At 51.3% G+C, this 23,633-nt stretch overlaps 1 protein-coding gene across 1 annotated transcript in view; it reads right to left on the minus strand.

The window, feature by feature from the left end:
* Window positions 1–1,876: 1,876 nt before the first annotated feature.
* The window catches only part of Rab31 (RAB31, member RAS oncogene family), a 116,910-nt gene continuing 95,153 nt past the window's right edge, over window positions 1,877–23,633 (minus strand). Inside the window, exons 5-6 of the mRNA XM_023705290.1 lie at window positions 15,773–15,882; window positions 1,877–5,124 (exon numbers count right to left, since the gene is read on the minus strand). Coding sequence (XP_023561058.1) covers window positions 5,024–5,124; window positions 15,773–15,882 — 211 coding nt within the window. The 3' untranslated portion in view covers window positions 1,877–5,023. The remainder of the gene's footprint in view (window positions 5,125–15,772; window positions 15,883–23,633) is intronic.

The following is a 23,633-nucleotide window of genomic DNA, read 5'->3' on the forward strand; positions in this document are numbered from 1 at the left end:
TTGCCGAGGGGCCCAGAAGCCTCTGGAGCAGGCTGTAGTCCAGCAAGGCTTGGACACGAGCTAGAGAAGCCCCGCAATGCTGTAGGCAGATCCTGACGGGTCGCTCACCCCAGAGCCCAGAAGACCAGAGTTCCAATAGAAATGCAGACAATAAAGGCCCGGCTTGGGAAAGTTTTAGTTGGGAACACGAACCGTCTTGGGAATTGAACTGGAAGCCGTGCAAGTTACATTCTTACAGAAAATTTATTTGCATAAATAAATGCAATAGGTGTGCCGCCAGAGAGGCTTCCACAAGACTTCGAGGGAAGACCTTGCTGAGCAGGCGACGCGCCCTGGAAAGGAGGTGGCTGAAGCTGCGGAACATAGCCAAGGCGTAACGGAGACCGCTACAGCCCCGGGAAGCTGGAGGCTCCAGGACCAGGAGACAGCGGCTGCAGGACATCCACAGGCGCCAAACAGAAGCACCCATCCCGAGAGGCCAAGCAGCTGCAACGCAGGCGAAGGGGCCATGCAAGCCCTCCTGGCTCCTGTCCTACCACCATGTCCTCTAGGTGCCAGATACGGAGCTTCTGGCTTTAACCCTTCTCGGGTGCACTTTTCTTTTTGGTCTGACTCTTTTCTATCCCTCTGTTAGCCTCCTTTGGGAATGGTAATGTTTATTCTGTGCCTCTGATCCCAGGATAATGTACACTAACTTCTTGTGGCTGTTACAGGGACTCATAGCTAAGAGTCTTCCTTGAGTCTTAGAGGAGATTTTGGGCTTGGACCTTTTTTAAATTTTTTATTTTTGGTACCAAGGATCAAACTCAGGGCCTTGTGTTTGCCAGGTAAGCACTTACTCCACTGAGCTACATCCCTGGCCCTGCGCTTGGACTTCTGAGCCATGCTGGAACTGCTGAGGCTTGAGAGAAAGAAGTATTGCACTTTTGGTCGGATTCATGATAGTGGTATCATGTTAGGTAGAATTTTGAACCCTCCCCATGCTGGGGATGGAACACAGGGCCAATCCTTTCTTATTTCTGGAGAAAAGATGTCACTAAGTGGCTCAGGCTGGGCGCAAACCAGTCATCTTCCCAATTCGGCCTCTCAGCGTTCTGGGATTACGTGCATGCGCTACCACACTTACGTGGTTACCATCTTTATTTGGACACTGATTACAGATTAAGATGTGTTTGGATATCAAGTCAACAGGGGGTGGAGTGTGCCCAATGGTCAGCGTCGTCTGGGGCTGCCTTGGGGAACAGGAAGGCACACATCGGGGATCACACAGCTGTGGCTCTGGGGCCCTTTTCTGGTCCCCGGCCCCCTCTTCTCTGGTGCTCTTCCTCTACACTGCTTCCTCACCACCATGAACTAAGCACCTCTGCTCTGCATTCCCTTCGCCCTACTGCGTCTGCCTCATGGACAGTAGATCACTGATGGAACTCTCTGGAAACCATAAGCCAGATAACACCTTTCCTCCTTTACGCTGCACGTGTCAGGTATTTTGTACTAAAAGCAGGAAAGCTGCCTCACGCAGCTACACAGGCTCCCATGAGCACGCTTCTCCTGGGCATGGGTAGCAGCTTTGCACCCCACACTGTGCTCCTGAGGGGGACAAGGGTGCACATCGCTGAGGTGTCCAGTCCGGTGACCCCACAGCTCTCGCTGTGCGACTGTGCTGCATCTTCCTTTCTTTACTTCCTTAGTTGCCAGCAACTTTTGCCCTGCAAACAGCGCACCAGCGAGCATCTTACACACCTTCCTTTGCCCAGGTATATGGGTTTCTCTGGAGAGTCACCACTCCTCCAAATTGACTGAAAGTTCTAACAAGTTATTCTGCAAATATTATAATAAGGAAAAGACAAACTTGGTAAAATTTAAAATATTTATTAGTATGAATCAGTGTGCGTTAAAACAAAAACAATAGATACAAATGGTCATTGCTGAAGGAAATGTTCTACTACAGAATAGAATACAAAGTACAGAGGTCCTGGGTGTCTGCAGTGGCGTCTTCTAAATACAAGCCCTGGGTCCAGCCCAGATAGAAGCGTCCTGCAGAACACCAGCCGAGGTGGCAGTCTGTACGCAGCGCTGGCGCTGCGTCCCTGGATGACAGTGAAGGGCGAGCTAGACACCTGGGCGGGCTGGGCGCAGCCTGAGCCCCCTGGGAGGGCTTGCTCGTCACACGCCCTGCCAGGCATGTCAAAGCCCGTGAGGGGGAAGCCCACACAAAGGCACTCTGCTCAGCTGCCACATTACGTGGTCTTCAACCACAGAAGCTGTATTCTGTCATCCAAAGCTCCCTCACTAAAGGCGCTGTTCTCCACAGGGGCCCAGCCCACATTATAGGGTAGAACTTAGCTCTAGGTCTTCAACCTGTTTGTCTGCAAGGCACAGGCACAGTCAGCACCCTAATGTGCCATTTCAAACCATGAAACAGCAAGTCAATAAGCCGATACTGTCCATATGTAAAAGATGTGCCTGACCCACTCCCAGTTCTAGAGAAGCCCACTGGAAGCGGTGCCTTCAAGAACTCACGCTTTTCCTACAGTGCACGGCCATGAGCCGAGCCAAGCCAGCTTGAAATGGGTTACATGTCAGCACAACCAGGAGAGAGCCTATTCCCACGAGTACACACATCCCACAGGAGAGAAAAAGGAGAGAAGAGGCAAGCAGCGGGAAACGGTGCCCAGGACATCACATGACCTGGAAGTGCTTGACACCCTGGAGCAACGGTCATTTCCACGCACTCCGCCCTGTGGTGTGGCTGTGCATCAGTGGTTAGGACAGCCGGAAAGCAATTCAAATAAGAAAGGGTGGGAGCCTCGTCGTGGACAAGGCCAAGCGCCTGCCCTTGGGGAGACCCACCTCTACACGAAGACGGCGCACCTGCCTTCCTTGCCGGTTGCTCTGCGCGGTGATGCGCATGTCTGCCGTCGGTTGGCTTCAGTAGCTAAGGCAGCACAGAACAGTACGAGGACGACCCACCCCTGGTGCGCTTCTGAAATACAGCCGGGGTCTCATCAGGGGGCAGATGCCTACATGGGCTTAAGGCTGGACGTGTTACGCCAAATACAACCACACCGACACACTTCAAGCTGCGGCACTCTGCTGGGGTGTGACCTGTCTTACGGAGCAACCTGAGCTGCCGGCTGGCGAGAAGCCCAGGTGCCGAGGCGAAGCGGCACAAGAAAAGGCCGACAGAGGCCGGGCGCCACTGCAGGGGGCGCCTCAGAGCTCCACTTTCTCTCCTCTAGCGAGATGTACGATCGTTTCTGGGCCTGCAACAGAAGCACACCGGGCAGGATTGGTGATGATAGGGACAAGAACTCTGCCAATCCTGTGGAGGCCCTGCCAGGACATGCCGGTGCCACTCGCTGGTGGGTTTTGGGCCACCTACCTCGGGAGCCAAGTGCCACCCTTTTCTGGGGGGAAGGAGTACTGAGAATTTGCCAGGCAGGTGCTTGGGTTGCTGAGCTATATCCCTGGCCTCAAGTGACCCCCTTGAAACCAAACTTTTCTGGCCTTCATATTCTAAGGCTGTCGATCACGTCTACAAAGCTGGGCAAAGCAGTAAGAACTCAACTCGACAGCACATCCTTGGGGTGAAAAACAATGTGTGAGAGAACCTGGCCCTGTGTCGCCCAGTACCATCCATGTAGAGAAACCAAAAGCCTGGCCCCGGCCCTCTGTTTCCCTTCTGACCTGCAGCTGCCTGACCCTGTCTTGCCTGTGACAGCACCAATGCGTAGGCTCCTATGACACCAGCCTGCGCTGCGTCGAGACAGCTCGAGGCCCCGAACCAGCTCACAGCCTCCTTTCTGGTAGCCACATGGCGGGCTGTCACTACGGTTACCAGCCATGGGAGGCTCTCAGCGAAGAAGGTTCCAGCCAGCGCTTGTGGGCGCTCTGTGCCAGGACCTGCTTCCAAGGCCCTGTGCCGGCCCCACCCGGGTCCTCCATCCCAAGTCCTGTTGAACACTAAAATGGTAATAGCATTTGCATTTCTGGTGCAAAAAACTTCTGCTCCTCTCTCTTTCTTTCCTTGCGATTTGGACATCTTCAGCTGAGCAGATGGGGAATCTGAATGAGAAGGTCCCTCTCGGAGTCTATCCTCAGGCCCCTGGCCGGTCCCCCTGGTGGCCCTTTGTGTGGCCATGTGACTGTCCCCAAGCACAGCAACACTTCCTCTGTCTGGCTTTGCTGTAACCTACAGTTAGTTTTTGTTATATTATTAGAATTTAGACTCGAAGCACTCTCTAGCCAATTTCCCAGATATGACACCGCGGCACATCCTCAGCAAATACGACTGCATGCACTGGCCACCCCTCAGACCAGCAAGTCGCCGTGCAGCGGCGTGTGCAGGGCAAGCCTCGAGAAGTTCATGTGCCCCTGTAACCCTGCCTACGTAGTGCTGATTTAGCTGGCGCGCTCAAGCTGGCCGCCCCATCCAAGAGTCGTATGCAGCGTCATGGTATGACTGGCTCTGTTTGCCTGTATCCGATGAAAACTTAAAATGATCACCAATTAAACTGAAAGGAATGTGGATAAGTCTTCAAACATTTTTTCCTCCTCTTCCGTAGCAGTACAAGACTCATCTTGAATGGTGGTCCAGTTACGCTTCTCCGGCTCCTCTCAGAACGCAATAAATAAAGGCTTATTTCCCAAACCAGCGGAAATCTACTTTTCTATATTAAATTCACTTTTTGGTGAAGGCCAGTCAGGTAAGGCAGGCACAAAATGGGAGGAGTTACTGGAATCTGGCCGTGTGACACAGGCCTGAGAGGAGAACAGTACTTAAGACTTGTGGACAAATCCAACAATGTTCTAACGCTTTTAGCAAAAAAGGCACCTGCCCCTGTTAACCAGTGAGCAGCACTCGGCTGGTGTTGGCACACCACAGGGACACTGCGGCTGTGCTTTCCCCACTCCCTGTCAAGAGACACATCCTGCCACTTCCTGCAGCCTCAGGAGCAAGGCCTGTGCCTGAATCCCAGAGCGTAGGTACAGTTCCTGAGGTGGCAGTGCCCTGGGCACTGGGTCAGCAGCACCGCCGGCCCTGCGAGGGTGGCTTCCCACCATGAATGCAGATCACTCCATTGTTGCCCTTCTCGTGGGGGTCCAAGGGCGGGATCTGGCGACCTGCAACAGAAAAGGGTGAGGGTGAGTCCTCCTCCCCCTCAACACTTGGCCACTTGATGAGTGGGTCCCACAGAAGACACAGGTGCCTGCCTGCCTGCCTGCCTGCCTGCCTCCTCTCCCTTCCCTTCCTTCTTTCTTACCCTGGCTCCCTCCCTCCCTCCTCTTCCAGCTCTGCCATATGAAGTCAAGCCCATGTCTAGAAACCTCAGGAGATACCAGCTGCTTCCGGAACCTGGCGATGCTCTGCCCACCCCCTGCCCCTCAGCTCACCCCTGCCAGCCAGCTTCCACCACCCGTCAGGCCATGATGACCTGAATTTAGCAGCGCCGTGAAGGACTCGTCTGTGTCTTCTGCCTCCTCAAACAGAACTCGCTCTCCATAGTCGGGGCATTAGCACTTATCCCCCCACCCCCTCCTGCCAACACACGCAGCCACCAACTGGGAAGCCCTGCTGAGACACTCTTCACAGAAAAGGGGGTTTTACTGTCATTCCCACGTGATCTTATTTTTACTTAACTTAATTTGAAAATAAAAACAACGTAAAATTGGAAAAGCAAGGAAAGGGAACAGGGAAGTGATAGCTGAGGGGTGTGGACTGTTTTTTTAGACCATGGAAGTTCTTTCCACTGGGCTGGGCTGCCAGTCACACGTATCTGAGAAGAAACCAAAGACCCCTGAATTGTGTTCTCAAGATGGGCGAAGTTCTTCTCAGTGAGCTTATTTTGGGGTGCTGGAATCTGGCAATAACAACCTTATACAACCTCACAGTCTTCAGAGATTTCCCCAGAGCCCGTCCCCAACTAATGCTGTGCCTTGGTGTGCCGCGTTAACATCATAGTTTTACCGTGATTCAGAGAATATGCGTTATTTGCTGACAGTTGTGTCAACAGTAACTGGGACAGGTGGCCCTGATCATGACCACACCTCGACATTCTGATAGGTCGTGGAGCCTGTGCTCTCCGCTCAGTCATACCTGCGCTCTCTCCAATTTTTCTATCACCCCTGGAGATGGCATGAAACACTAGCTCTAAAGCAAGGGCTTCAAAGGACCGGTAAGGCAACACTTCATGTCCTACGTGACCAGGATGTATAAGGGGAACAGAAATTGGTTCCCAAACCAGTGTCTCTAGTGCCAAAAGGTGCTACGCAAGGACCCCTGTGCGATCCACAGTGCCCAGGCAGAGGTGGCTCTGTCCAGGGGACACCAAGAGCCTTGCCCACAGGTGCTCAGGCACTGCACAGCTGGATCCAAAGCTCGAGCATGACGAGTAAGGCCACTGACGTTTGAGACTGTCATCAGATTACCTACGGAGCACAGGAGAGCTCTGTCATAATTTCTGCAGCTGTCGTTTCTGCCATCCCCTAACAGCCAACGCAGCTCTACCCCGCTTTGCAGGCCATTCTGGAAACACTTTGTGCTCACCCAGGAAAGGAAAGGTACAATAAGGAGGCTTTCCCTCCTGTGGGCCTGCTGCGTTTTATCAGCCACAGCTTAAAGGATGCAAACAAAATACCTCCTCTCCTTTTTAGCCTCAAGTGACAGGAAGGGAAGAAAATTCCCAACGACTACCAGACCTTTTCAAAGGTTTATTCAAGTGACATGTTGCTGCCAACAGCGTGCTATCTCCTCCCCAGGAAAGCTCTGTGTTTTTGGAGGATGTTTGGTGTCACACTGCACCCTTATTTAAATTCATACTTCTTCGGATGGTGTCTGAGGCATTGCAGCAGGAGTTCCAGTCTTTGCAGCTGAAAGACCGTCAGACACGATTATAATTCAGATTGGCACAGGCTGTTGCCCTTGTTAGCGTGAAAGACAAGCCCTGTTTGCTGATCAGTGGAAAGCGTTGAAAGTTTAGCTTTTGTGACAATAACAAATCAGTGTCCCATACTAGCGTCAACCTTGTGCTGTTCTCACGTGAATTTTAAGCAGCTCTGGCCTCTCAGTTGCCTTTAAATGACTTACTTCACATCTCAAGTCTTTTCATGTTTTTTCTTATTGAAAATACCTCAAAATATAGCAAGAAGACGTAAGCTATTTCAGCACACACAGCTGACAGGCCCGTGGGGGACCTCGTGCCCTCCAGCTCTTCACGCCCCTCACTTGAGATATTCCAGATGCGCAGTGTCTCCAGAACGATCGCTTCTCTCGTGTCCTAAGCAGTTCCCACGTTCTCCAATCCACACTGAGCCTGGCTTCTAGGTGCCAGGTTCTTTTCTCTTCAGAATAATCAAAATCACATCTATGAGAATAGAATACAGCCACGCCTTGTCCACAGTGGGTGCTAGGAGCTGTGGCTGGTGCCAACCACCACAGGCACCCACTTTATCCTACGCATACACACCTGTAACAATGTTTAATTTATTAATGAGGCACAGAAAGATTAATAATAATAACAATTACAACCGTAATCTGTACCAACAGTCAGATACCTGAAATGCTTCTCTTTCTCCTCTCCATTTGGTATTTTTAGACAGGAGTGGACAGTGAACAATGGGAACCACAGAAAGGCAAAGGTCACTGTATTTCTCAAAGATGGAATTAGTGTGGTTCCCTGAAGATGGCACTTTGCTCCTTCACAGAGAGTTCTGAGGTGGGGCCTCGGAGGTCCAGCTCCGTGGACTTGGGGCAGTTCCTAAGGCCTCCGCACCTTTCCCTCCTCACCCAGGAGGACGACAGAGAGAGCTGATGGCCCTGAAGGAGGCGGAGCATGTAGGTCTGAGGGTCAGCCCCATGAAGACCACAGGGAATTGCCAGGAGGCTGCACGGCTGCGCCAAACAGGCTGGAGACAAGGAGAGACGCCGTGCTACGGAGGACCCAGGGAGAGAGCAGGGGAAGCAGGAGGCAGAGACAGGCAGAAGAAGCGGTGGGAGGCTCCAGGCGGCTGTGACCGGGGACTGGCAAGGAGACAGCCAAGGCCAGAGACAGGACGGGAGAGCAGGCTGCGGCAGGCTGGCTGGCGAGCAGGTGCGACCTGTTAACTGCAAAGGTCCAGGACAAGGCGCCTGGGAGGCGAGGCAGGAGGGCCACCTCGAGTCCGAGGCCAGCCTGAACGACACAGCGAGACCTGCCGAAAAAGGGGCTAAAAAGACACAACTAATCAGCATCTGGAGCTCACTTACACTGTGACTCAAACAACCGGTACAATTCAAACAAACCATTTTATGACAATTATATGCAATGTGGGCCTCTGACCACCGGCTGGATATTAGGAAATATCAAACAGTTCATGGGATAACTGCATCACCGACGTGGCAATGTAATCTTCGTTGTGGAAACCAAGCTGCAGATTAAGAGCAGCACAGAAAAAGTGAAGAGACGTGCAGTTTCCTTCAAAATAACTGAGGCTGGAGAAGACTGGGGAGCGCGGCAGCCAGCTTGGTCCTGACACTGCGAGTCACTGTGCTCCACGCCCTTTTCCAGAATAAAGCTCCTTGTTCAGAGTTCCTGGGAACCCCAATATCATGAAACAACCACCAGTACATTTTCATGTGCTACCTTCTAGGAAAGAGCATCGTGGAAGAATGTACTAAGGATTATCTCTGTTCTACGGCTTCAATAGTATGAAATCAGGATATTATATAAAATGCTCTGTAACCTTTTCTTTTTCTTTTTTCTTTCTTTTTTTTTTTTTTTTTTGCGGAACTGGGGATTGAACTCAGGCCCTTGCCAGGGAGCACTTATTCTACTGAGCCATCTCCCCAGCCCCCCACCCACTTTTTTTTGGTAACTTCTGTTTTTCATGCAATGATTTGTGTTTTTAGGCCACTAAGCAGAAATTCATATCATTTCTCATCATTTGTTTATATTGGTGTAATCTGATTTAAAAAAAAAAAAACCCTTTCCCAGGTCCTGCAAGGTTCAGTCACTGCCTGCTTCCCACTGTGGCGGAGGTTACCCCCAAGTGCTGGGCACAGCGAGTTGTGACAGGGACACGGGGCACGCTGCCAAAGCCTGGTGCCGCCTTCTTGGGCTTATTCTCCCTTACTCTACACGCAGCCCCATGTGAGTGACAAGCCTTTCATGCCTCAGTTTCCCTACTGGTGAGACAGGATAACAGCAGTGCCTGTTTCCCAGGATGAATGGCACACTTGCGAGTTACCACACATGGGAACGGCTGGAAGAGCGCGCAGAGAGAGAGCTCGGCACATCTGACACGGCTGTGGCGCAGGCCCTCGGTGTGCGCTGTCACTAGGCTTCTGCCCACAGGGGCTGGGTCTGCACACCACCAGAAGCCGGGTCAGGCCTCTGACAAGGCATCTGCACTCTACTCCTTCAGACTTCTTGTCACCATCCCTAGACCCTGCACTACTGCGACAACGCGGACACCCTTTGCCTTGTCTCTCTGGGTGCAAGGAGTAAGTAGAGAAGTACTCAAAGAGTACAAGAAGCATATGGGTCCCGTGCAAATGCGACTCATTTTATGTAAAGGCCTTCCGCAGCCTCTGATTTTGCTGCCCTGGAACCTATGCCCTTGATATGAAGGGACAACTGTGCAGCTCAGGCTGGCCTTATGCTCACTTTGTAGCCCAGGCTGGTTTTGAACTTGCAACGATCCTCTTGCCTCAGTCTCCTGAGTACTGGGATGACAGGCACGTGCCACCACACCCAGCATGACCACTGTCTTGTAAGAACTGCTGAGATAATCCAGGCATGGGGGTGCATGCCTGAAATTCCAGAAGGCAGGAGTGAGGCAGGAGGATGGCCATGAGTTCAAGGCCAGCCTGGGCTACGCGGTGACACCTTGTCTTAAAAAAACCAAAAACCAAGCTAAACCACAACAGAACCAGAATTGCTGAGATAAAGGCCAGGCCTGTTTGGAGCTCAGCACCCTGCTCACTTCCTGCCATGACTTATCACCCCTGGGGGGCAAGGAAGTGAATGATCTCTTTTCTTGCCCTGTCCCTTACCTGCTAAAGGGATCCACCTTTGACAGCTGGCTGTACCATGTGATAACTTTGGCAAGGACTTGCTTGGCTTTAACCTTCTTCAACATGCCCCAAACCTACAGAACTACCTAGGGAATCGCAAAACTCCAGTGGCCCAAGCCAAGAAATCATCACGGAACAAGACGCCTCTGACCCCTACATCCTGGCTGCTCAGTTTTTCTAAGAACGCCCTGTTCAAGTTTTTCCAAGCTAATATAATTCAGACTCCAATTGTACTAATTCTTTCCAAACAAACATCCCCTCCCCATTCTCAAACTAGCAAAAAAAAAAAAAAAAACAGCCAAAAGTACCCTTAAATGTCTCCAAGTTCATCTCTTTTGGGGGAGGTGGTCTTTTGAGGCAGGGTCTCACTATGCAGTCCAGGCTGGCCTTGAGTTCCCTATATCCCCAGCTGGTCTCAAACTCTCAGCAATCCTCCTGCCTCAGCCTCCTGAGTGCTGGGATCATGGGTGTGCGGCACCACGCCTGGCTTCCAAGCTCACTTTCTGTAGGAGAAAGCCTTGCTCTCCTCTGCAGTTGAAGCTGACAGTAACAGGGCAGGGGTACAGGTCACGGTCGGTCCTACCCCAATCCAGGCTTTTCCTGCTGGGCCTGCAGCCCTACCTCAGTGGGTTCAAAACAAAACAAACAACAAAACAAATCCACGCTGGATGGACAGGTGTCACACACCAAAGCTGCCGTTGCTTACTCCCTGAATCCTAACAGGGCCTGACTGACGCAGGCGCAGGGGTGTGTCCCAAGGCTGGTCATCCTCTGCAGTAAACAGCAGCCGGCTGTGTCTGGGTCCCCTTCCTAGGCCACAAAACTTCCACCCCAAGCTGCTTCCTATGCTGGGGAGCATTGTAGGTTCTTTCAAAGAGTCTGAGGTCTGGCGAGATAGCTCAGCAGACTAAGCCCTTGCTTAGGTAAATGCCGGGACTGGGGTTCAATCCCTGGTACCGCACGCTATGCCAGCCCCACCCCCCAGGGTCCGGGTGTGGTGGCGCATGCCTGTAATCCCAGTGTTGGGGAGGCTGAAAACAGGAGGATCACTATGAGTCTGAGCTTCATAGTGAGACCCTGTAACAAATACATAAATTTTAAAAAATATATCCAGTCTGGAACCCACCTCACTCTAGCTACATCCTGACCCAGGGGGCCAGGTGCAGCCTGTCCCGCCTGTGAATTCCCCTGTCCCCACTGACCAGAACCTCATCCCCTCTTCCCACGCACGATTCTGCAAGGCCCTGGCTGGGCCTCCAGCCTCCCTCTGCCACCTGCTCTCCAAGCCTGCCACCCCCACCCCATCATGTCCTGCCACAAGGTCCTTGCTCCTTGGATCCGCTCTGCCGAGGTCTCACTGAGCTCTTTACTCACCCAGCCTTCTTGAGTTTTTCAGCTCTAACTTCAATCACTTCCTTGGGGACCACCTGAAGCCCCACTGTCAGCATCTGTCCCTGTCCAGGTCTGCTCATCTGTGACAATGGTGACCGGGCACCTATACACCTCTCCCTGCCACTGCCCACTTCACTGTGTGTCCCCAAGAGCACTGTAGGTATTTATGGGACACACAAATCGACAGAAACCAGCTCTGTCCAGTTCGTGGGTGTCACTCAACATTCAGTCTGCATAGCCAGCCGTACAAGTCACTTGATCCTGAGCCACGTAAAGCTATCCCAGATGGGACAGAAGGGTCGAGACCCCCGGTCAAAGGCAGGGCTCAGGCCTCACCAGCTCCCAGTCTCCATTTTAGGGAGGCCTTGAAAGACACTGGCACCTGCTCATTGGCAGCCACATCTCCCAGAAGACCATCTGTGACGCGAGACTCCTGCAGAGTTACACGGAGCCTGAGACCCCTGCGAGAGCGTGGGAGTGGGGACCATCATGGTTCAGACTGAGTGTGGCCCCGCAGCAGATCTTGTCCCTTGTCTTTGGAGTTGTGACACAGAGCAGGGCCGAGGCAGCGGAACTGGGAGGCATCAGGACTTAATGCAGGACCTTTTCTCTGAGTACCGTACTACTCCTTTTTAAAATTTATTTTTTATTTTGAGACAAAGTCTTGCTAAATCACTGGATCACTCAGGCGGGGCTTGAGCTTGGGCTCTGCTTGCCTCAGCCTCCCAGAGTGCAGGGATGAAGGCAGGCAACACCATGCCCACTTCTGCTTTTGGTTTTGAAACCTGCATTATATAAACAGAAATGGGGTATTTTCTGTGGTTTTGTTTTTTTAATTTGTTTGTTTTTTGTTTGTTTGTTTTTTTTGGCAGAACCAGGGATTGAACTCAGGCCCTTGCACTTGCCAGGGAAGTGCTTATTCCACTGAGCCACCTCCCCAGCCCATCTCTGTGTTTTCATATCCAACTTAAAAATTCAAATTAAAGTTATTTTCTTGGCCAAGAATTTTTCTTCTTATATTTCAATTCAAAGAGAAAATTTAAAGCTCAAATCCCAGATGGAAGAACCCAAAGGAAAAATATGAAGAAATCCTGGGGGGAAACATGACAGGAAATCCACCCATGCGGTGGGGCAAGGAGGGTCCAGACAAGAGACCTAGGAAAGGGGGACAATGTGCCACGCAGGACAGACTGCAGGACCACTCACAACAGAGCAGCAACAAAACCTTCGACAGGGCAGCTTTAAGCTTTACAAGAAACAGCATTCGATGTGTTGGTGCACCACTTGTGAGGCCGCGGCTGGATGACTCCAAGTGCAGCTTGGGAAATTTAGTAAGACCTTGTCTCAAAAGAGCGTGTGGGGGTACTTGGGGGGATGTAGCTCAGTGCAAAGGCCGTGGTTCGATCCTGACACTGCCAAACAAACAACAAACAAGAAGGCACATGGACAATGTCCAGTTAGAAAGCGCGTCAGCATTAGCGCCGTTCAGAAAGCTCAGCTGTCTCGCTTCTGCCTTATGGTCACTCTGGGAAGCGTTTGTGTCTTCATCCAAATCAGTGCAAATTAATTTCACCTAAGATCACCTTCCTAGAGCGCGTGCGTTCTTACTCCCCTCTGGGTGGCTCATTGCGCCTTTTCCCTCAGACGTGTCCGTCTCTGGAACAGCCCTCCGGGGAGCGCAGGTGTCAGCAATATCCACATCTATTTTAAGATCAGGGAGGAGTGCACGTAATCCAAGTAGGAACAGGAACAAGGCAAATAAACAGACAGTCTGCTGCAGTATATCCAGGCGCACTGAGAAATGTGTTCTACATTCGCCTGGAATTGGACCACTGACCCCTACTGTGGAGAAATTCACCTTGAGGCGTAGAGGCAAAGGGAGGGCACCAGCCCTCATAAGTAGTGGCAGGAAGGTGGGGACCAGGGAGAGACAGAGGGATGAAGGAGAGATGGATGGATACCAGAGACACTGATGGATACCTGGCGGGATGGGTGAATACACAGAGATGGACAGATACAGCGAGACAGAAGGATACCCCGAGAGACAACTGGATACGCAGAGATGGCTGGCCACGCAGAGAAATGGACACATAGAGACAGATGGATACCAGAGAGACGGATAGATGCCCAGAGAGATGGCGGGATATGCAGAGATGGCTGGCCACGCAGAGAAATGGACACACAGAGACAGATGGATACCAGACAGATGGATGGATGCCCAGAGAGATGGCGGGATACGCAGAGACGGATGCCCAAGGAGATAAATGGACACACAGGCAGGTGGAGATAGACAGACAGATGCACACTGAGGTGGGTGGATATCCAAGCAGATGAGTATGCAGAAGTAGATGGATAGCCAGAGACTCAGATGGGTAAAGAGAGAGACGGGCACCCAGACAGAAAGAGCCACAGAGACGGTACCTACACTCTGCCACGGCTCTGATTCTGCAAGCTCTCTCTGTTAAAGGAATCATAAATGCAGTCTACTAACAGAAACAGTCGTGCATTTGCCACGGAAGATGAGGTAATTAATACAGGTATTCTGTGACTTACTAGGAATTAATCACTCTGCAGCCACAATTACTCTGTGCTTTAAGCCAGATACTTGTTTTTCTCCTAAGTGAAGCAGACCGCCAGGATGTGAGCTGTTAATTACTCCAAATCCCCATTGCTGTGACCAGAAAGACTTCCTACACGGAAGGATTTACACCTACACAAAGACTTTCACGACACTGACACTTACACTTGGGCTTGTTGATCCTCTAGGTCCCTTATTTGTTATTTCAATAAAACTTTCCTCAGCCTCACAAAGTCTGAGCTTGTACAGAAATCTCAAGGTGAATTTAGGACATGCAAAGCTCTGAGCTTCCATGGTGCCACGGAACAGCAGAAGCTGTGAAACTAGAGGTGTTTGTGTGACACATGCGGGCTGTTCATTGAAACACTCTCCAAAAGCAGACAGCTTAGCAGCAGAACACACCAGAAGAGCCCAGTGCCACCAGAAAGAATCACCCTGCTCTGGGGAGACGCGGGCTCCTGTAAAGCGCGCCCAGTGCACCCTGCGGTGGCCTCCAGAGACTCAGCACAGAGCAACCTGGCTCCTCCTCCCGCCACAGGGCTGAGACCGCGACACAGCCCTGTGGCCTGAGAAAATGGAAGCCAACACGCCAAGGAACAGGCTAGCGGACGTGATGCTGACAGTGGGCCAAGATCCATCCGCGACAGCGGAAGGGAGGGAAGGCACGAGGACGCTGGGCACGCGTGAGGGCCGCGGGGAGGCTCAGTGTTAGTCTCACCTGTGTCCTCTGCACACCCACGCACAGCAGAAGTACCACAGTTCAGAATCCTCTCTCCCGCGAACTCCTCATCAAGCCAACACAAGGACACGCGACATTCCCCACTCTGGGTCCTCAGAGTCTAAGCGGATGGACCCAAAACTGTGGAAAGGACATGAATTCTGTTCTGGGCAGGGAAGCCCTGCCTGCGAGGGCTCTGGGCGGAGGACAGCAAATGCCAGGGTCCTCTCTGGAACCATCCAGCACCACGCTGTCTGGGACAGCTACCACCTGCTCAGCTGTCCCACCTGGCCTGTGACTCCAGCCAGCACCTGCACTGCCAACCTCCCCCACACTCGGGTCGCGCTTTCCCCAGGACGAGGCTCGGCTCTGTTTCCCTGCTCACCACGGGCATGAACCTCTCCAGGAAAAGTCATACGTCAGAGAGTTTGTGAAGGAGGTGCTTGTGAGTCGAGGACACCGTGAGCAGACAGCCCTCTGCTTCGGTCACTTAGGCGAGGGAGGCAACGCGACTCAGAACTGTATGAAGCGGGCCATCCTGGTTCGTGGATCGGCTCACAGACAGGACACCTTCCCAAACAGCCTTTGCCCACTGCCAACCTCAGGTCACCAGCACAGAAACGTTATTTTCAGCTAATGATCATCAGGCGGATACTACGAGGCTGCCTGGGATTCCGTCTGCTGCGTGACTCAGCTGCGGCCCCACAGCCATCTACTTTACCTCCTCTCCCTCAGCACGCTAAGAGGAAGCGCTAGAAACAAAAGGCATCACCTTAAATTAATTTTTTACAATATTATTTCATTTTAACTCACAGAACAAAGAAGGGACAGACTAAAGCACAAGGAGAGGGAAAGAGACCGAGAGGTACAATGGAAACTGAGTCAAGGGCAGAGCTGCAGGTTAATACCCACGGCATCAGAGGAAGCCAGCGGAGGGCAGCTTCCACCTCAGAGCTCTACTGCCTCATCCTTGGCTTCCCTGAGGAGTCAGAATGCAGGCGAAGTCACAAGCCCAGCCTCAGGTACTCACTGATCCCTTGAAAGAGCTCCTCGATGTTGATAGCGTTCTTGGCGCTTGTCTCCACCACGATGGCGCCGATGGACTCAGCATAGTCCTTCGCATCCTTCAGGGAGACCTCCCTGGAAAGAGGTCAGATGCGGACAGAAGTGAATGCCTGCCTGTAAAATGCAAATAAACGAGGGGGCCAAACACGGTGGAGCAGCAGGTGTGCGGACAGCTCCTTCCTTTCCCACAGACCCCAGCCAAGGGGCAGTGAGGGTGGGAAGCCCGCTCAGCACTCTGTGAGCCGGGCCTCTGCACCGTGAGGATGAGCCTTGGAGGCACGGGGCGGAGCGCAGGCCCACAGGAAAGGGTTCTGGGCGCGGCAGTCCGCACTCCAGCCTCAGAGCCGGGTGTTCTAAGCTTCAACAGTCATGGCGTTCACCTGCCACTGGGACAGTCTGCAGGGGGTGCCTGGAAGGGGAGATGGAGCTAGGAGAGCTGCCCCTTAGGCGTGGGACTCAGGCCTCTCGGGAGTGTGGCCAGGCTCCCTGGGCCTCTGGCCCTCCGCCCGGGAAGGCAGTGACACCCTCCTTCCTGGTGCACAATGCACCGAAGGCACTGGAATCGGAATGGCCAAGCTGCGGGAGCCGGGTGGTGGACTTGCCAGGCTCCAGAACTGCGGCCAGCTTTCAGTCATGTTCAGCAGTCTGTGGCGCTGTTACGTGGCACAAACACCACAGCACTTTATGCAAGGGGACTGAGCGCCTACACATTTTGGTATCTGCACAGTGTCCTGAAGCAGATTCCCCAGGACACCAATGGACAACTACTGTGTTACACAAACCAGAGAAAATGTAGGACACCGCCTGTCAACTTGGAAATTAAATGAATGCCTCCGTGGTGCACACCACACATCTGGGCCTTCCCCGGTCAAAGGCTGTTCCCACGAACAGGCCCCCTTCCTAAGGGAACAGTCTACAAGGACTACTCTGGCTTCAATGGGAAGGAGTGGCCGTGCATGAGAGATAAGAAGGCGTTCTCCTCCAGAGCTTTCTTTGTTCGGTCACTGTTTGACAAGCAGCTCATGTGAGGCAGGTCCTATCGCAGTACCAGAGCACACACTGGTCCCACCTGGGGACCTGCATTCTACAGCACAGACGAGACAGACACGGTGACCTGAGGCGCAGGAGTACAGGTATAGAAAGTGATACACTGTGATGGAGGAACCAGGACAATGTCTTGGAGCGAGGTCACTGTCCCTGTGGCCAGCATGCAGCACAGAACTCGGGCGAGAAGTTCTCAGGTGACAGAGCATCCTGATCCAAGGCCTCGAAGTAGGAGCAGGCACTGGTTCTGGATGTCAGTGAGAGGGCTCTGCGCCCAGCACAGCCTGGGTGAGATGGCAGCCCTAACACGTGGAGTCTGCCACGCAGGCCTCTGGGGAACTTGGGGACCCTTGGACTCGTGGCTGGAGCCTGCAAAGGGGGCAACACTGGGCTGAACCCAGGGGGTCTGCAGCCCCTCAGCAATGAAGCACAGCGGCGAAGGAATGGAAAGCGGCCTTGGGCCAGCACATAGGAAGAGGACACGAGGCGGATCCCTCAGCTGCATCTCGGAAGCCCATCACAGGCCTCTGACCCCAGGACTTCATGTGTTTCTCCTCGGACTTTTGGGCTTTTTGTTGACAAGTACTGAGTGTCTATGACACGCTGAAGCAGGTAAACTGAGGCTAGGGAGCCCAAGCCAACGAGTAAACACACGACTACTCAACCATCAGGGTGAAGACGACCTTCAGACTTTCCAGGCCATGTGGCACAGAGGACACACCGAGGAGAGTGGTCACGACTGCCTGGGAGCAAAGACGTCCCGCGTCACCTCACCCTCTTCCTGGAGTCGGTCGCCCTGTGTTTGTACTTTCTCCCCTCCAGCCACAATCTCTGTCCAGGGTCAACTTGCAAAGACTGTGAGTAACACAGTGACTGCCGGCAGGACTGGCTGGTCCACATCTGGGAAAGTCATTTGCTGCCAAAATCCTCCTGTGTATTTAAGGCATTCCGGCCTAAAGCCATGCAGCGCGCTCTCAGCACGCTGTCGGCGCCAAGCAAGGCTGCCTGCTGCACTGCAGTGGTGTCCTGTGCTCCTACTTCAGCTCATATCTAGAGCCCCCCAAGCCTCAAGCACTCACAGGTGGGGCTCTGGGTAGGTGAGTGAACCACGGGTGTGGTAACAGTCCACCGCTGCTGGGCTTACAGCCGCGCGGGAAGAGGAGGGTCGCTGTGGGCAAGACCCAGACGGGAACATCCATATTCGTTCCTCCTACTCCCTTGGTCCTCAGCGCTACTTCCTGCCACCATGCCATGGACTGCTTCTCATCTGCCACACTGCCCTGCCTTCCAGCCAGCCAACTACGGACTGAACCCTTTACAAACTGTGAGCTAAAATAACCGCCTTCTCCCTTAACTTGTGGGTGTCGGGTACTGTGTCCCAGCAGCAAGAAAACAGTTTCAGTCTCTCAGTCTCTGGAGCGGGGTGTTAATGCTCTGAAAAGCCTCAAATTTCTCTAAATATCAACATGTCTGTGTGACATTCAGGAGAGGAAACCATTTTCGCAATACCAGAAGTAGCAAATCTTTGTTTAAAATGCTCATTCTTATAGACACTCAGGCAAGCCTACCTTGAGATGGAATTAAAACTCAAATGAGGGGCTGGTGAGATGGCTTAGTGGTCTAAAGCACCTACTTAGAACAAGCTTAGCAAAGCACAGGGACCGTGGTTCAGTCCCCCCGCACCACATGCCAGCCAGCCCCGCCCCCAGGTGGGCTGAGCTGGCCACACACCCACACACACACACACACACACACACAAATAATTAATTAATTAATTAATTAAAAAAAACTCAAATGAACTTCTTTTTAACAGATGAAGAGTAATTAGCCCCTTCACAGTGAAAGCCTCCTGGGATGACACCCGGCCAGGGTGACCTAAGCCCTCTAGTCAAAGCGCTTGACATGAGCACCCTGGGAAGGAGTCCTGTTCCCAAGAGGCCTCTCTTGCTTAACGGCATGTGGCCCCAGCTGCTGTTCACCCAAAGCCAAGCTTCTGGTGTCACATTCAAGCCGCAGTGTCAGGTTCTCAGCCACAGACCTCAGGAGGCTGGTTCCCAGGGAAAAGCTCAGAACTTGGAACCCAAGAAGGACTGAGCAGAAGACACAGGCTCTGTTGGAGGACATGGCCTTTCCAAAGACCTGTTCTCCAAACAGAAATGCAGGCTCATCCTCATGAAGCCGGAGAGAAACCCTGGGAGCAATGACGAGCCCCGAGTTTGTGAATCCGGTTTATACTTTACTTCTTACGAGGTTCAGGGCAGTGTGGAGGCCAGGGTCACAGGCTCTGCAGCAGACTGGCAGGGTCTCAGGCAGGCCCTTCCTTGGCTAGGACCTGGGATGAGTTTCTTGACTGCTCCGGGCCCAGGCTCTTTAGGAATAACATGTGAGTGCGACAGTGACTCTTTCCTGGGGTGGGCAAGATTAGGATCAACTACTTATAACAATGTGTGACACACAAGAAACACTCAATTTAGGTTCGTGACAATGCTGAAGACAGATCTGTACGTGGTCTCCCAGTTTACTGGCGTGGCTAGGTCTCCCAAAAATTTACACCAGTGGGCAGAATATGGAGCAGACAGCAGATTAAGGGGCATTCTGATTCTCCCATCATGGAAAGGAAAGGTGACAGGCAGGTGCCCACTGAGTTCACAGGTCTTCAGACTTGCTGTCTCACAAGAGACATGTGGAAGCTGGGCAGAGCCAGTCTAGCAGGGTTCTTTCTAAGAGAGAGCTAGTCTTGTGGTTTTTCTCCCCTTCCTTCCTTCCCTCCCTCCCTCCCCTTTCCCACCCTTCCATTGTGCAGAGCTGAGGGCCACGCCCAAGGCCGCATGCATGAGTGCTGAGCCACTGACTGAGCCGCAACCCTCTGCCCCAGCCAGGATTCTGCAAGCCATCCTGAGTGGAGCGTCTTCTGCACACTGGATGCGCTGGGGCTGGTTTATCACCTAGACCACCATGTTCACAAAACTTTACTCAAACACAACCCTCTGCAATTTCTGCCACATGTGAACTACAGGAGAGTTAAGCAATGTACATACACAGGTATATACACACATATCGTTGTTTTAATGTTTATTATTATTATTTATTTATTTATTCGGTACAGGGTCTCCCTACACAACTCAGACTCATAGTGACCCTCGTGTCTCAGCCTCCCCAGCACTGAGATTACAGCCATGTGCTACCACGCCTGGTTTCAGTGGCTGGCACAGCGCACCCCGGGCTCCAAGGCTGGCATGGCACGTGGCACCAGGGAGCGAGCCCAGGTCCTTGCACTTGCCAGGCAGGCGCTTAGACCACAGAGCTATCTCTCCAGCCCTAGTGGTTATTATTTTCATCTAAATTAGCAATTACTCATTTATTTTTCATTGAGATAATTATAGATTCACATGCAGTTGTAAGACTAATACAAGCGATTCCTTGTACACTTGGCTAAGTTTCCCCAAATGGCCACAATTTGAAAAATTCGTATCACAAGCATGTAGGAATGCCTGTACTAAGTTAAATACAATTGTATCCAGAATCCCACTTCCTTTTAGGGCTCCAGAGGTAGGTGTTTGGGATGAGTCTCCTTTGGGAAAAGGAACCTGCCCTACTTCTGTCCAGTCTTTCCTGAAGTAGACTCACTCCAAATACCTTTTCCTCTGGAATCCAAGAAGGAAAATGGAATTCTGCTTGATATTGTGATCCCTTATAAACTCGTCTTTAATGTGATCATTTTTAACCTTAAAAGATACAGGTGGAAATATTTTTTACTATGCTAGTAATCTACAAAATACCTGAATTAAATACTGTCATGTTCCGGTTAAGTGGTGCCATTTTTTTTCTGTGTCTTTTAACCTGCTTTCATTCATGGAATACAGTCATCCAACTTTGTGACAGGAGAGGAATAATGAGTGGTTTTAGTGCACAAAAAAATTTACCCTCCGAGCAGGCTTGCTTGTTCACCGCCACAGACACGACAGCGAGCCGTGTCGCCACCACGAAGCCCCCGTGGCGCCCCGTATAGCCACCCAAGTCCTCCCCGCCCCCATCGCCCTGGCAGCTGCTCACTAGTTTAGCTTGTTTTCACACATATTCCATACATGGAACCAAGCGCCAGGAGCCTCTGGCATAGGCTTCTGCTACAGCCTGGATCCCCAGCGTCCCCTCATCCTGTGTGTGAAAGGATCTGCCACATGTCCCCACCATGATGTGCCGTCACAATGGGGCCAACTGGTCTCAGACTGAACCCTGCAAAACCATGAGCCAAAATAAATCTGTTTCTGTAAATGGATTTGTCAGCATTTGCTACAGCAATGGAAAGCTGACTAAGGAACGCCGACGTCGCTCGGGCAGCGCGAGCCCCGCGCAGCGGCGCCACACGCGCCTGCGCTTGCTGCCTCCATTGCTGGGTGCGCGGCACGGACGCACCAGTCTTTTAACCATTCGCTTGCTGAAGGACATCTGGGCTGAGTCCAGGTTGGGCTGTTAGCCAAGGATGTGTGAACACTTGCACGCAGTGTTTCTTTCTCTGCAATAAATGCCCAGGTGTGGCCGCCAGGACACATGCAACTGCACGCTTAGCTTCCCAAGAAACGCCTTGCAGCTGCTCTCCAGATTACTCTGCACATGAGCAATGTCCCCGCTCATGCCAGCGAGGCAGAAGTGACCACCTGACCGTCACCAACCCGGGTCACAGGTCTGGTGTGGCGTCCTATCCTTGCTCCCATCTTCACACTTATTCTCCTGGGTAAGATGTCTGTTCATGTTGCCCATTTTCAAATTTCAGCTTTTCTTTCTTACTTTTTCTTTAATATTTTAAAAGTTCTTTTTTAGGGCCAGGGAGATAGCTCAGCAGCTTAAGCACCTGCCTGGCAAGCACAAAGTCCAGAGTTCAATACCAGTACAACAACATTAAATAAATAAATAAAGTTCTTTTTATAGTCCACGCACTAGGTTATTTTTTTGGGTGTGTTTGTTTGTTTGGGCAGAACCAGGGATTGAACTCAGGCCCTTGCACTTGCCAGGCAAGCACTTATTCTACTGAGCCATCTCCCCAGCCCCCATGCACTAGTTCTCTATAGACACGTGATTTATGAATATTTTCTCTGACCCTGCAGCTTGTCCTTCATGCTTTTCACACAGTTATAGGAGAGCAAATATTTTTAATTTTGGGGACGTCCAACTGACCAAATTTTCCTTGTTATGGCTCATGTTTTCAGCATCAAGCCCAAGACTCTCTGCCTAGCTCCATGTCCTGAAGATTTTTTCTCTAGGAATTTTTCTAAAAGTTTTATAGCTTATGTTCAAACCTGTGATTCTCTTTGGATTAATTCTTATATACGTCTGCTTTGCCTATGGCTGTCCAGTTGCTGTCCCACCCCTTGCTGAGAAGCCCTTCTTCTTCCATCAGATTACTTCTACGTCTTGGTAAAAAACTGGCTGAACACATCTGTGTGGGCTCTGGCTGCTCTATTCTGACCCCACCGATCTGTGTGCTGACAGCACAATTTATAAACCCAATTTGTCTGGAATATTTACTAAAGACTCTAATTTCTTTTATAAACATCTTGCATGCTCAGCACACAAACCCTGTACATGTTTGGTTAAATACATACCTGGGTATTTCATTTTGTCCAGGTCACTTAAAAAGGGTATTTTGTGTTTAATTTCACTTTTTGCATACTTACTGTCAGTATACAGAAATGTAACTAATTTTCTGTGTGTTACTCTTGTAGTCTACAACTTTGTTGAAACCACTTATTAGATTAAAAGTTTTGTCTTGGGGCCAGGGAGATAGCTCAGCAGCCTAAGTGCTCACCTGGCAAGAGCAAGGACCCAGGTTTGATCCCCAGTACCAAATGCTGGGCCAGCCCCACCCCAGGCCCGCTGAGCCAGCCACCGAAGCCAGGCATGTGGGTGCACACCTGCAATCCCAACGCTGGGGAGACAGAGATAAGAAGATCACTACCAGTCCGAGCTACGTAGCAAGACTCTGTACCAAACAAATAAATAATTTTGTTTTATGTTTGTTTGAACTGGCTGTGGTCATCCATGCCTGTAATCCCAGAACTCTGGAAAGCCAAGGCAGGAGGATGCAAAGTTCAAGACCAGCCTGGGCAACTTAGGAAATTTTGTCTCAAAAATGTAAAAGGGCTAGGGTGTAGCTAATTATGAAGGCCCTGGGTTCAATCACCAGTATTATTCCTCTTCAAAAGGGTTTTTGTGAGAGAGGAAGATTGTGAATTTGAGGCCAGCCTCAACTACACAGTGAGATCCTCTCTAAAAATCAAGACAAGACAAAACAAAACAAACAAACCCAAAAGACTCACATGGAATATTCTCCAAGAGAAACCATGTGATAAGCCATAAAATAAAGCTCAAAAATATTTAACATAATTAAAGTTATACAAAGTTAGTTTCAAATTAGAATGAAATTATATTTGAAATTATTGATAGTCAGAAATTTGGGGAACTCACAAAGACTAATTGTGTGGAAGTACCAAAGTACTAAATGAGCAATGGGTCTGAAAATAAATTAGCAAATACTTGGAGATTGTTAAAAACAGAACACAGGGCTGGTGAGATGGCTCAGTGGTCTAAAGTCCCTACTTAGAACAAGCTAAGCTAAGCAAAAGCACAGGGACCGCGGTTCAATCCCCAGCACCATATGCCAGCCAGCCCCGCCCCCTGGTGGGCTGAACTGGCCACACACACACACACACACACACACAAATTAAATAAATAAATAAATTTAAAAAAAAAAACAGAGAGTCCTAGCCCAGGTCCGGTGAGTGTGC

Source organism: Octodon degus, unplaced genomic scaffold (genome assembly GCF_000260255.1).
Source record: "Octodon degus isolate 3935 unplaced genomic scaffold, OctDeg1.0 scaffold00216, whole genome shotgun sequence".
NCBI lineage: Eukaryota > Metazoa > Chordata > Mammalia > Rodentia > Octodontidae > Octodon > Octodon degus.